Source organism: Panicum virgatum, chromosome 4N, assembly GCF_016808335.1.
Source record: "Panicum virgatum strain AP13 chromosome 4N, P.virgatum_v5, whole genome shotgun sequence".
NCBI classification, from domain to species: domain Eukaryota; kingdom Viridiplantae; phylum Streptophyta; class Magnoliopsida; order Poales; family Poaceae; genus Panicum; species Panicum virgatum.
In genome coordinates, this window is record NC_053148.1 from 36,206,733 (window position 1) to 36,220,998 (window position 14,266).

At 45.5% G+C, this 14,266-nt stretch overlaps 1 protein-coding gene across 1 annotated transcript; it reads right to left on the reverse strand.

Annotated features, from left to right (window-relative positions):
- Positions 1-2,904: 2,904 nt before the first annotated feature.
- On the reverse strand, positions 2,905-12,394 carry LOC120669360. The gene is made up of 3 exons (XM_039949128.1): positions 11,689-12,394; positions 3,130-3,494; positions 2,905-3,054 (listed from the first exon to the last, which is right to left on the reverse strand). Exons 1-3 carry the CDS (start codon positions 12,392-12,394, stop codon positions 2,905-2,907), a joined length of 1,221 nt encoding a protein of 406 aa, XP_039805062.1.
- Positions 12,395-14,266: the final 1,872 nt, after the last annotated feature.

Here is a 14,266-nt window from a genome sequence, read left to right on the forward strand (position 1 = left end):
ACTGCCTCACCAATCCAGGTAACACAACCATATTTCATTTTCTGATTAAATTATGCACCTAACATCGATCCCTCTATCCAGCAAACACCAAGCTTTTTGCAAGAGCCATCAATCATTCCTCAAGATGCTCTACCTGACTCTGGTGTTTCAACATTGTTACTTGCATCCTCTTCGGCACCGACTGCTGATGAAGTTCCTCGAATTCAAGTAAGATATTTCGTCATTTTTAGAAATTCAGAAGGAAATCATCTAATTAACATCCCTTCCTCTTTGACTAGGCACAAGACAGTCCAGACAACAGCTTGTTTTCCTTTCAACTTGGAACTAGTGGTGCAGAAGATGAGGTGACATCATCAGCAGAATCGGCTCCACTATCTGAAGAAACTAAGGTCAAACTCCAGGAAATTCTAAAGTTGCTGAATCAAGATATTGGCCAACTGGTTCAAGATGCTGAGCCGATTCGTACCATCCTGAGGTCTCTGAAGGGTATTCTTCCTGAATCCCTTGAAGAAGCACTGCATCCCGCTGCCTATATTGAGAGTCATCAGATCTCAGTCCTCAAAGCCCAGAAGCGTCTCTCTGGTCGGCTTCACCAGGAGCAAACGATCAAACAAAGAGATGATCTGAAGAATCTCGTGGATGTAACCCGAGGAAAAATAGTTTCTCTGACCCAGTCCAAGGCAGCTATGGAGCAATCCAAAAGAGATATAGAAGCCAAACGGGATCGTTTCCTCAAGGAATTGGAACATGTGAACCAGGAAATTGCTGATGTGGACAACAGACTATCCCAGCTTCCAACGGTTCTTCAGCAGCTCGAAGTAGAGAAACAAGAACAAGCCCGACAGACCTATCAACTCCACAAGAGCATCAAAACAGTACCAGGGTCTGCTGAGGCCGATGTTCAAGAGATCCAAATTGCTGATAACATTCGCCTGCGTGCGATCTCCGTAATCCAGAATGGCCTGGGACCCTTGTGAACTGTTACCCATTCTTGCTGTAGTGGAAAGACTTTAAACTGATGTATTGTAAACAACGTTTAATTTGCAATTCCTGCTTCTGCCCAACACATCATTTTCCTTTTGGATTTTATTGCCCTAAGGTCGATACAAAATTATATCGGCCATCCATAGCCAATGTTATCACAACATCACTAGCTTTCCTTTACATTTTTTGTTCTAAAGGTGACACTTGCTATGTCAGCTATACTAAAATCTAGCCGATGTTTGTATCATCATCTTTTACAATGTCATCTCAGAATTATCTGTAGACCCAATCGCTGAACTCGATGATATCTCATAATCGGCGATTTTCAGAAACTCTGCTTCCCATGCTTTGCCAGAAAAGCACTTTACTCTTTCATAACTCTCTTCACAAGCCTCTGCCAATGCAATACTGAATGATGAATCGGCAGCAACGACTTCAACAACATCACCGATCCACTGTATAAGACATTGATGCCTAGTAGATGGTATGAAACAATTGGCATGAATCCAATCTCTCCCCAATAGCAAACTGTACGATCCCTTCCCATTGATAACAGAGAAAGTAGTAGGATGAGTCTTACTGCCGATAGTCAAATCAACGCACAATGCTCCAACTGCCGGAGATACGACTCCTTCAAAATCTTTAAGCATCATATCTGTCTTGGCCAAATCTTCACTACCCTTTCCGAGCTTGCGTAAAATGGCATAGGGCATTATATTCACCACTGCTCCTCCATCTACCAGCATTTTCGTGACAGGTTTACCATCAACAAATCCTTTCAAGAACAGAGCTTTGAGATGCTTGCGTTTTTCATCCTCTGGTTTCTCAAAAGTAGCTGGTATGGGTTCCAGTTTTAACTGAGCCATAGCCTCTTCCAAGTCTTGCTCTTCACAATCATTATCTGAAGTCATAAACTCACTAGGCAGCATAAAGACCATATTAATAGGCGCAACCGATAACCCTAATGGTTGCGCTTCATCAGCCTTTGGCTTGACACGCCAAACTTCAGATCTGACTCCCCTCCTAGGAGCATCTCTTCTTTCCTCTTCCTCCAGTGCCTCTATCTGACGCAGTCTCTGAACTCGCCTCTTATGTGATCTGGTCAAACCTCCCGGGCACCATCGAGGCCGATCAATGTTATCACGAACAGGCTCTCTCTCTGGATCTCTGCGGTGTGGGTATTCATCAAGAACCTGAGTAGCAGCAGCTTGTTCAACTCGCTCATCGGCAGAAATCCTTCTTCCTGCAGGATCACATAGCATGGTCCTGCCCCCCAGCCGATCATGTACAGAAACCCTGCCTCCCCAGCCGATCATGTACAGGGATGCGTCTATCATCACTTCTCTCTCTAATAATCGGCCCCCGAGGCCTCTGGTTAAAGCGTGGCTTCTTTTACGATCGGTCTTCATGATAGAAACCGTTGCACTCTGGACAATTGTCCACCGTCGGCAGAGTCAACCCTTCTTCCCAACAGTACACAAAGAAAGGACACTTCCAATGCCCTTCACATCGTCGTGCAGACTCTTCCCGGTACTGTCTTCTTTCTTGATCACACTAGAATTTGTTCAATAACATCTGAGACATGACCTTCTTCTTAGGCACCGCCGACTCTTCTTTCTGTTGCAGCCCTTTGCCTTTAGCTTCATCGGCCGTTATCTGTGCTTTGGGATCAATAGCACCAGATTCCTTGGCCGATTGTGATGTGAGCATCTTTGTTTGTAAAGCATTACTCTTCTTTCCAACGTCTACCATGTTTGCTGGATACAGATGCCCATCAATTTTCATCGGATTTTTGGGTTTTTCAAACTTGAGCCTACCCTGCTCTATAGCCGATTGTATTTGCTGATGGAATACCTTGCACTCATTGGTGTCATGAGATGTCGCATTGTGCCACTTGCAGTACTTGATATTCTTCAACTCCTAATCTGTCTGGATCTTATGGTATGGCTTCAGCTTGATCTGTTCCTCTAACAGCAACCGGTCGAAGATCTTGTCAGCCTTACTAATATCAAACCCATACTTCTCTGGTTCTTTGTTACCGAAAGGACATGAGATCGGCTTCTTATTGTTCTGAACCCATTCAGCCGATCCCACCATCTGATCATCATTTGAATCAGAAGAATCTGAGCAGTCAACAAAGTTAACCTTTTTCTGGAAGTTGCTCCTCTTCTGTTCATATGGTCTTGCCTCCCCTGTCATCCTGTTAGCCATCTGACTGATGCTGTAGAACTCCTGAGAAGCATACTTCTCCTTGATGTGTGGCAGGAGTCCTTGGAAGGCAACCTCTGCTAACTGTTGATCAGACAGAACCAGACTAAAGAACCGGTTCTGGACATCTCTGAACCTCTTAATGAAGGCAGCGACCGATTCATCGTTTCTTTGTCTCAAGTTGGTCAGATCGGTCAACTTCATCCCCTCTACACCAGAATAGAAGAACTGGTGGAACTGCTTCTCCAGATCGGCCCAGTATATAATGTAGTTAGATGGCAATGTAGTAAACCATGTGAAGGCTGATCCAGACAAAGACATGGAAAACAAACACACATTTATAGCGTCGTGTTGAGCTGCCTCTCCACACTACACAATGAATCTGTTGATATGTTCCACTATGGGGACTTCCCCCTGTCCAGAAAACTTGGTGAAATCTGGAAGCTTGTAATTGTGGGGCAATGGCAGTTGATCATAAGCAGCTGGATATGGAGTTCTGTACATCAAATTCTGCTGCTTTGGCTTCAAACCAAACTGATCTCTCATCACCTCAGCAATCTTAGATGCCCAGTCGATCTGTTGGCCACCAGCCGATGCTGCCTGTGGTGCTGGTAGAGTCAACGGCAAGGTCGCCGATGCTGGCTGGACGTCTGGCGAGGTCATCGGCTGAGCAGCCGATGCAATCTGTGTAGCTTGCCGAGAGGGTTGATTGGATGGTGATTGGTACAGCTCCAATTCATTGCTTTGATTGCTCTGAATTGCCTTCTGATCAGGCTGATGTTGTGCAAAGCTAGGTACATTAGGCACATCCACATGGCGCAGCATACCAGTCGCAAGATCTTGGAAAACCCAAGTGACCCCATTTGTATGGGGAAATCTGTTTGCCAGGATTTATGTTGGAGACTTGGGTTGCAGCATCATCGCCAAATACTGTTGCTGAGGTGTCGGCCACGGAGCCGACACGTTGCTTGGGCTTGCTGGCAAAGGTACTGACGTAGGTGTAACCGCTGGTTGTGACGTTGGTGCGGTATCTTGAGGTTGAGTCGGCTGTGGAGCCGACGCACTGACTTGCTGGTTCGTCGGCTGAGAAGCCGATGTACTTGGCTGCTTCGATGGAGATGGGATCATGAATTCCGGAGGCATACCAAGTCCAGTAGTTGGATTCTGACTAGCTGGGTATCCTGACAAAAAGTTCCCCTATGCATATGTAGCCATCGGCGTAGAATTGGTGTACACAGGAGGAATCTGAGTTGACGATACAGTACTGATCAGCTGTGCATCTATGACACCCTCATCAGCCGGAGCTTGAGGATGGATCTGTGACGTCCCAGGAGCCGATCCAATAGGAGAGAAGACCATCTGACTCCCTTGATAATAAGATGGTCCCACAAAGCCAGGTGTCCCTCTATCTTGTAGCGTCTTGATCACAACGTTGTGGATGTGGTGGGCCATGAGTGAAGCATGATTTATAAAAGCATGTCCAATCGCCTGATTCATCTGATGAATCATCCTGTCCTCCTTCCGTGACTCTTCATGTGATGCAAAAGTGGGAAAATCGTATTTCTTGATTACCTCTCCACTTCTGTTGGTCCTGAAGGATAAAAGACACTGTTGCTCAAAAGCATTTGTGATTGGTTGAAGTTCTGCCTTGTGCTCTTCCTTCAACTTCTCCTTATCGATTGGGATCTGATTATTTTCATATACTCTGCCTTCTCTGACATCTTGATGTTGCGTGTCCCACCGGGCGTGACAAAAGATGTGTTAACGCAAAATCAACACACTAGAATCTGAAGGCACTATTCGCCAAGTTTCAGAATGCAGACCAAGCGTGCCAGTCAATTTGACCTGTAAATTGACAAGGAAAGAGCAAACCATCAAATTCAAGAGTGTATCGGCTGGATTTCCGAACCACTCTTATGCAGGGTATCGGCAAGGCTCTGCCGATACAGAAGGCGACAACAGATCGTGTAAGATGAGCGTGTAATAAAAGCGATCTACTACGGATGGGCAATGAGCTACCGATGCCGATGAGCAACCAGACGGCTAGATCTAGAGCCGACACGTGCCGAGTAACAATGTACAAACCCACGAATGTATGGATCTGGACAAAACTAAGCTTATGATTCAATCTAATCGACTTTACAAAGTTGATCGTGATAAACAAGGAGCTTACAGCCTATTAAACAGATCACTGAGCCGGGTAGTTTGTGAATTAATCTAAACGAGAAAATAGCGATATGCCTAGAGATCAAAACTTAGATAAATTCGATAAATTTTGAATAGATCTGAATGAAGAGACAACGATGCGCCCAGAAGCTAAAGCTCAGATTTACTCGGTAAACGAAAACTTACCAGCAAACCAAGTCTCTCGAATGTGAGACGTCCTTGATCAGCTTGAAAGAGCTCGCAGAAAGAAAAAAAGATGGGGAAGCCGCCGACGAGAAAGTAAATTGCAAGTAGTAAAGTTTGTTTGTTTGGATATGTATCAATCTTTTACAATGACCGAGGGTTCATATTTATACCCTACGCTAACACAGTCCTAGCCGATTATGGCAAAGCATTGATTCTATCTAAAGAAACTTATTCTAATAAACAAAAAACACCACCTTCCAAACCGAGACTGCCTCGTACCAAATCCTGCCTAGAAAATGCTGAGACGTCTGATCGGCAACAAACCGTGCCCAATCCTCACCTTCCATGTACTATCATTATTTCCAACCAGGCATTCCTCTCTTTTACCGATCCTTTGACATGTACCAAAAAACTGTGTCAACAGGCTGATATTTGAGGTTTAGTGTCAACAGCTCCAGACTCCTTAGCCGATTGTGACGTTAGAATCTTGGTTTGGAGTGCGTTTTTCTTCCCGCCGTTGTCCACCATATTCGTAGCGAATGGGTGCTGATTAATCTTCATCGGCTTTTTTGGTATTTCAAATTTGAGCCTCCCTTGCTCAATAGCTGATTGTATCTGTTGGCGAAAGACTTTGCAATCATTAGTATCATGAGATGTTGCATTATGCCACTTGCAATACCTTATATTCTTGAGTTCTTCATTCGATGGGATTTTATGATAAGGCTTTAATTTGATTTTCCCTTTCGACAATAGAAAGTCAAAGACCTTGTCGGCATTCGTAATATCAAACCTGAATTTTTCAGGTTCCTTCTTCCCAAATGGACATGAGACTGGCTTCTTATTGTTCTGGACCCATTCTACCAATCCAACCATCTTTTCTTCATCATCGGAATCGGAACAATCGGTGCATTCGACATAGTTAACCTTCTTCTGAAAACTATTCCCCTTCTGCTCATAGGTCCGAATCTCACCTGACATCCGATGCGCCATCTGGCTGATGCTATCAAACTCCTGCGAAGCATACTTTTCTTTGATGTGTGGTAAGAGTCCCTAAAAAGCAACTTCAGCTAGCAGCTTATCGAACAACACCAGGTTGTAGCATCGATTCTTGACATCTCTGAATCTCTGTATGAATGCAACTACTAATTCATCATTCCTCTGTCTAAGGTTGGTCAAATATGCTAAATTCATTTAACAAACACCAGAGTAAAAGAACTGGTGAAACTTCTTCTCCAGATCGGCCCAACATAAAATAGAATTAGCTAGAAGTGTGGTAAACCAGGCGAAAGCCAATCCCGATAGAGCCATGGAGAGTAACAGCACCCTCAGCGCATCCTAATTTGCTGCTTCTCCACACTGCATTCTGAATCTGTTAACATGCTCAACTGTGGAAACCTCACCCTGCCCTGAAAACTTAGTGAAGTCAGGCACCTTGTACTTGTGGGGAAGTAGGTGTTCATCATAAGCAGGTGGGTACGGAGTTTTGTACATGAAATATTGTTGTTTTGGCCTTAGGCCAAACTGATCTCTCATTACTTCAGCTATCTTGGAAGTCCAATCAACCCGCTGACTAGCAGTCTGTATTGGTTGCGGCAAAGCCGAAGCCATCGACTGGGTAGGCGATGAAGGCTGTGGTGAAGCCAGAGCCATCGGCTGATTAGCCGATGCTATTTGCGGTGTGTGCTGAGCAATCTAATTGGGTGGCTATTGATACAGTATCATTCTATTGGTTGTACGTGGTTGTGATGCCACCTAGCCGATCGACTGCTGAGCCAAATGATGAGGATATGGTACATTAACATGCCGCACAGTCCCAACCACAGGATCGTGAAACACCCAATTTACTCCATTCCGATCTGGAAACTGAGATATCAGAACCTCAGTAGGAGTAATAGGCTGGATCAGAGGTGCAGTATGTTGTTGTTGAACCATCGGCTGTGAAAATGATGCATTGTCTTGACCCGTTGACTCAGATGTCGATACATTCTGTATCATCGGCTAGGAAGCTGATGCATTCTATTGATAACCCATCGGCTAGGAAGCCGATGTGTTAGTTTGCCCCACTGTTGATGGAATAAATGACCCTGGAGGCATACCAAGCCCAGTAATGGGGTCCCATCCCAATGGTGATCCTGATGCGAATCCTCCTTGCACCGATGAAGTCAACAACGTGGAATTTGTAAAGACAAGGGTAAACTGAGGCGGTAATGTTGCACCAGTCGGCTGTAGGAGTGTAGAACCATTACCCCATTCCACTTGGCTGAGTGGAGCCGATGGAGATGTTACTATAGCTGATCTGACAGTAGCGAAAGTCATCTGACCAGGTTGTTGATAGCATGGTCCTTTATAGCCTTGAAATGCACCTTCGCTCAACATCTTGATGATGACATTGTGCACAATATTGGTCATTACCGCCGCGTGACTAACAAATGCGTGACCAACAGCTTGATGCACCATGTCCAACATCCTATTCTCACATTGCACCGCAGTCAGCGGTTGGAGAACAGGGAACTCGAATTTCTTAACCACTTCACCAGCCGTGGTAGCACTGTTGTATTTGAGGCATTTAAGCTTGAACATCTCCATAGCCTTGTTCATTTCAGCTTCTTTTTTTCTTCTTTGAGCTTGTCTTCCTCAACTGGGACATAATTGTCCTCACTGACACCAGAAGTATCTTTGGGCTTAGACATGTTGAAGTTTCTTCTATCCTATCGGGCATGCTAAAAGATGTGTTGACGCAAAAATCAACACACTAAAGCTTGAGGGCACCATTCGCCAAGCTCGGGCTGCAAACCTTCAAAACCAAGCGTGCCAGTCAATTTGACCTGTAAATTGATAAAAAATCAGTAGATGTCAAATTCAAGAGCGTATCGGCTGGATTTCCAAATATCTCTTACACAGCGAATCAGCAAACATTGCCGATTCAGAAAACGACGAACCGGTTTGAAATCAACCGATATAAGCGTCAAGCAGTGTAAATGTTATGAACGTGTATCGGCAAACGTAGCCGATATAGAAAATGACAAATTGGCTAGGGAAGCTGATACGAAAGTACAGCGATGAAAAAACTACGAATGTGTAACCTAAACAACGCCTGAAACAGATCTAATTAGCTTTGTGATAAATGTCGATGATATAACAAAATTAATAGCCGATTGAATGTGTTCCAAGTTTTGGATGGATTTGATAAATAAAACTAAAACAATAGGAAAAACCTATGGATCTAGCGAATATTGATAAATTGTGAATAAATCTAGATTAGACAACAGCGATGCGCCCGAGATCAAAACCTAGATAATATTCAATAACTGTTGAATAAGTCTGATCGAAGCAACATTGATACACCTGTAAATTAAAGCTAAGATTACACGGTGAATGAAAATTTAACAGCAAATCAAGCCGCTCGAATGTGAAACATCCTTGATTAGCTAGAAAGAACTCACATAAAAGAAAATAGCAAAGTCGCCAATAAGAAAGTAAATTGCAAAGAAATTGTAAAGGGTTTATTATGTTTGGTGTGTAGCAACCTTTTCCAGACCTCGTATAGAACCAAATGACTCCTAGCCGATTATGGCGCATACAAGACTTGACGCAAAAAAAAGACTTTCTAAATTAAAAACAACCTGAATCAAACTAGGATTCTATCAGATTCTGAACAAATTTGATCACCCCTCCAACTAATAGAATCCTCATTGGCGACGGTATCATCGGCCGATCCTCATTGTTGGTGTCTCTTATGCTCAATCTAAATAGGTATTCTGCAAGCGCACAGAATTCACCGGTGTAGCACTTCACCTTGGAGTATTCCAGGGTATCGTAAAATCCTCAGGGAAGCACTATGGTAAAGTGTATCGTAAATTGCAGTGGCAACCTTTACTGAGCTTATCGACCGACTAATTCAGTAGGGGTAAGCCAGATAACAAATAAGATAAATGGCCAGTCTATGACCGTGTGACACACAGGAGATTCTATACCTTAATGAGGTAGCAGCTGGGAGGACGAGTGAGAAAGGATTCCTGAAACACTTCTAAACTACTGAGCTAGCCTCACTAGAACTAATCTAAACTTCTATCTTGATGTCGGAACCAGGAGTTTACATCAGCGGCCTAAGCGAAGGGCTCAGATAGGGGTGAGAAGGGGCGCAACATACCTTCTGCAATTACTGCTATGAAAACACCCGAACGTGTTGGACTACGAAGGACGGACAAGGCTGTCACCACTTGCCGCCTACCACTGCGGTGCCGTGGGGTGGAACACACTTTCTAGCTAGTACTGAGTCAGACACCACGTCTGCTCTCGGTACTAGTATTTCTCTTAAGGCCTTCAAGAGGAATCCCCTTCAACCTAGTGAACTAACTTGAGTTACACTAGTACGGGCGAGAAAACCCGTAAGACTAACTCCGACAAAACAAGAAAGAGGACTTAAACTGAGCTAGAGTTAAAACTTACTCCCGCAGACAAGTACTAGTACTTGAAAAGGTAAATAGTTGCGGAAGTAAAGCTGACTCAAGTAAATGAAGAAGATAACTTATATTAAAATAGTCAAAGGAAAAGACACAAGGGCTTATACCGAGCTCCGATGACGACTCCGGATCCCCGAGACAAGCTCGACTCGACTCTAACTCCCAACTACTAACCTACTCTAGACTTGAGAAGAGAGAATTGCTCCTTTGAGTGTGTGTTTACAAGTGAGTGGAGAGTGCTATTTATAGGCTTCCAAGGTCGGTAGAAGGCCGGTAATTCAGGTAGCGCCCGGTGCACGCAACTGTAGAGGCGGTGCTTAACTTCCACGCGAAGCTGGGAGCCGAGTCTCTGCAAGGTGGGGCCAGGCGGCCCACGCTAGGCCGGCCGGCCTAGGGGTGTGCCATCTGGCCACCGACCTATGGACGGCTCCTGATCTCTCATGAACGTCAGTTCTCTAGGTGGTTTCCTCAGATGCTTCCATCTTGGGCGGGCGGCCTGAGGTAGGCTGGGCGGCCTGCCTCTTGAGCTCGTCGGCCCTCCGCTTCGCCAACGTTGCACAACAGCACTCCACATTGCCTTTGGAATGGGTAGTTTCCCTATTTGACAATCTTGGCATTGGCATGTGGGCTTTTGAGTTGAACCTTGTGCCTTCCGGGTCCACCGATAGGATATGAAATGTTCGCCTTGTTCTGGAATCTCATGAACATGTGACATTGCTCCAGTAAAAGTATTGGACCCATGTATGTGGAGGTGTCAGGCCGGTCGACACGGAATGTGTCGGGCGGCCGGGATTTTCTTTGATTTCGACCATCTTTGGACAGTGGATTCCTGCAAGCACAACTCATCCAAAACTTGTGGAACTTAGTAGAATTATGTAAAATATGCATGGAACATGGTGCAAAACTCAATTTATTTCCGAGAAGTTGATGGTCAAAATGTAAGATAATGGCCGTCAACACCCCCCCAAGCTTAAACTTTTGCTTGTCCTCGAGCAAAGCTTAATACTGAGGCTCGGTGGATCAGGAGTTGCGTCGATGTTTGCCCTCTACAGGTACCCTGTGCACAGCATATTACTCTATCCATATGTACTTTGAGTAAGTTTGCCCATACCTATTTGTTCTGAATGATAGGGCTTATTTCACATTTCATCCCTTGTCTTGAGTGGTTGGAGGATTGAACAACCTTCACCGGAATACTTTCCTGTTTTCCCTGTTCAGGTTCATTCCTGTGAAATTCTAGGGGGTTCCACAGTTTCCTCCTGGGCAGTAGTTGTGTTGGACTCTTCTGCCTCCTCCAGATCTGTCTGTAGTAGAGGTATTGCTGGCGGGTACGGCTTTCCACCGAGATCCTGCATCTTTAGGGTATGATGGTTCTTGCGTGGATTTACCTGCCCGTGTAGTCACCGCACTAACACTTTCCTTGGGAGGAACTTCTGGTTGCCCAGGAAGTTTTCCTAAGTTATTGTTAGGAGAAGATGAGGCTAGTTGCGCAACCTGAGTTTCTATCATTTTATTGAAGCTCAACTGATTTTTAATAACAGAATTTATGCCCTCTAGTTGCCCGGCTAGAGATTCCAAAATTTTGTCATTAGCAATGACTTACTAATGTTATCATTAATTTGTTTCTGGCCATAAACTAGGTCCTTTAAAGTAAGCTGAAAATTATTATTAAAGTTCATACCTTGCTGCTGATCGAAGGGGAGGTTGGGTTTGGAATTCCAACCCTGCTGAGGACGGAAGGCAGAGTTGTTGGAGTTGTTTGCTCCAATGAAGTGAGCTTCCTCCTGAGTGATCGGGCAAGAGTTACCCGTATGTCTAGTTTCTCCACAAGTCTCGCATGTCATGCGAGAATCCATAACTTGGTTGGCCTCCTGGTGCGGAGACTCCAGTCTCTTTATGAGAAGGTCCATCTTGGCAGCAAGCATATCGATACTATCGATATGATGGATTCCCTTGCGGGGCTGTTGCAGCCTTTCACCTTTCCAACCCTGGTTGGAAGCAATCTTCTCTACCAGCGCCTTCGTTGCATTGACGCTGAGCGAAAGGAAAGAACCACCGGATGCTGCATCGATGTGGTTCTGGGCTGGTGTGTTCAGGCCATTGAAGAAACTCTGGATGATCAGCCATTCTGCCCTGCCGTGGTGGGGGCATGTTGCGATGTATTCCTGGAATCTCTCCCAACCTTTCGGGATGGCTTCATCCGGGAGCTGCTGAAATCTAGAGATTTTACCTCGGAGGGCATTGGTTTTGCCCACCGGAAAATATTTCATCAGGAATGCATTGGAGCAAGCTTCCCATGTGGTGAAGTCTGCTTTGTTGGTGTAAAACCACGTCTTCGCCTTGCCTAGCAAGGAGAACGGGAATAGCCGAAGACAGACGTTATCCATCGTGGTACCTCTGGGGTTGATGGTACTGCTCACTTCTAGGAAGTTTTGAATGTGAGCGTTAGCATCCTTTGATGCCTTGCCACAGAATGGACTCGCTTGAACCATGTTCACCAGTCCCGATTTGAGCTCAAAGCCATCATTGCCTTGGTCATTATTCAGTCCAGTAGGGATGTGGCTGCTGGACGGGGCCGAGTACTGTCTGAGAGTCTTGGTTATGGGTGGTGCCGAGACTGACAAACGAGGATTCCAAGTGGGTTTCTTCTGGGGTGGGACGACGCGGCGTCTCACAATTCGCCCAATTCTCTGAGGATTTGGATCAAAGTTGGATGGTAGATCAAAACCGGTCATGCACTGCTCTGCATCGAATAATCGAGAGAGAGAGCAATGCTAAACCCGCTAAAACTAGCGGTGATAAAATGGTAAAGTTTTTCACTCAATTATATGACAACTTTACCAATTGCTTCCCCGGCAACAGCGCCAGAAATGCTTGTTGGTGTCTCTTCTGCTCAATCTGAATAGGTATTCTGCAAGCGCACAGAATTGACCGGTGTAGCACTTCACCTTGGAGTATTCCAGGGTTTCGTGAAATCCTCAGGGAATCACGATGGTAAAGTGTATCGTAAATTGTAGTGGCAACCTTTACTGAGTTTATCGGCCGACTCATTCATTAAGGGTAAGCCAGATAACGAATAAGATAAATGGCCAGTCTATGACCGTGTGACACACAGAAGATTCTATACCTTAGAGAGGTAGCAGCTGGGAGGACAATGAGTGAGAAAGGATTCCTGAAACACTTCTAAACTAATAAGCTAGCCTCAATAGAACTAATCTAAGCTTCTATCTTGATGTTGGAACCAGGAGCTTACTTCGGCGGCCTAAGCGAAGGGCTCAGACAAGGGTGAGAAGGGGCCCAACATACCTTCGGCAACTACTGCTATGAAAACACCCGAACGTGGTGGACTACGAAGGACGGACAAGGTTGTCACCTCTTGCCGCCTACCACTGCGGTGCCGTGGGGTGGAACATACTTTCTAGCTAGTACTGAGTGAGACGCCACGTCTGCTCTCAGTACTAGTATTTTTCTTGAGGCCTTCAAGAGAAATCCCCCTCAACCTAGTGAACTACCTTGAGTTACACTAGTACGGGCGAAAGATAAGTACTTGCGGAAAGTAAAGCTAACTCAAGTAAATGAAGAAGATAACTTATATTAAAATAGTCAAAGGAAAAAGATACAAGAGCTTATACCGAGCTCCGATGACGACTCCGGATCCCCGTGACAAGCTCGACTCGACTATAACTCCCAACTACTAACCTACTCTAGACTTGAGAAGAGAGAATTGCTCCTTTGAGTGTGTGTTTACAAGTGAGGGGGAGAGTGCTATTTATAGGCTTCCAAGGTCAGTAGAAGGCCGGTAATTCAGGTAGCGCCTGGTGCACGCAACTGTAGAGGCGGTGCTTAACTTTCACACGAAGCCGGGAGCCAAGTCCCTGCAAGGTGGGACCGGGCGGCCCACCCTAGGCCGGACGGCCTAGGGTTGTGCCATCTGGCCGCCGACCTGTGGACGGCTCCTGATCTCTCCTGAATGTCAGTTCTCTGGGTGGTTTCCTCGGATGGTTCCATCTTGGGCCGAGCGTCCTGAGGTAAGCTGGGCGACCTGCCTCCGGAGCCCCTCGGCCCTCCGCTTCACCGACGTTGCACAACAACACTCACAATGCTTTTGGAATGGGTAGTTTCGCTATTTGACAATCTTGGCATTGGCATGTGGGCTTTTGAGTTGAACCTTGTGCCTTCCTGGTTCACCGACAGGATATGAAATGTTCGCCTTGTTCTGGAACCTTATGAACGTGTCACATTGCTCCAGTAAAAGTATT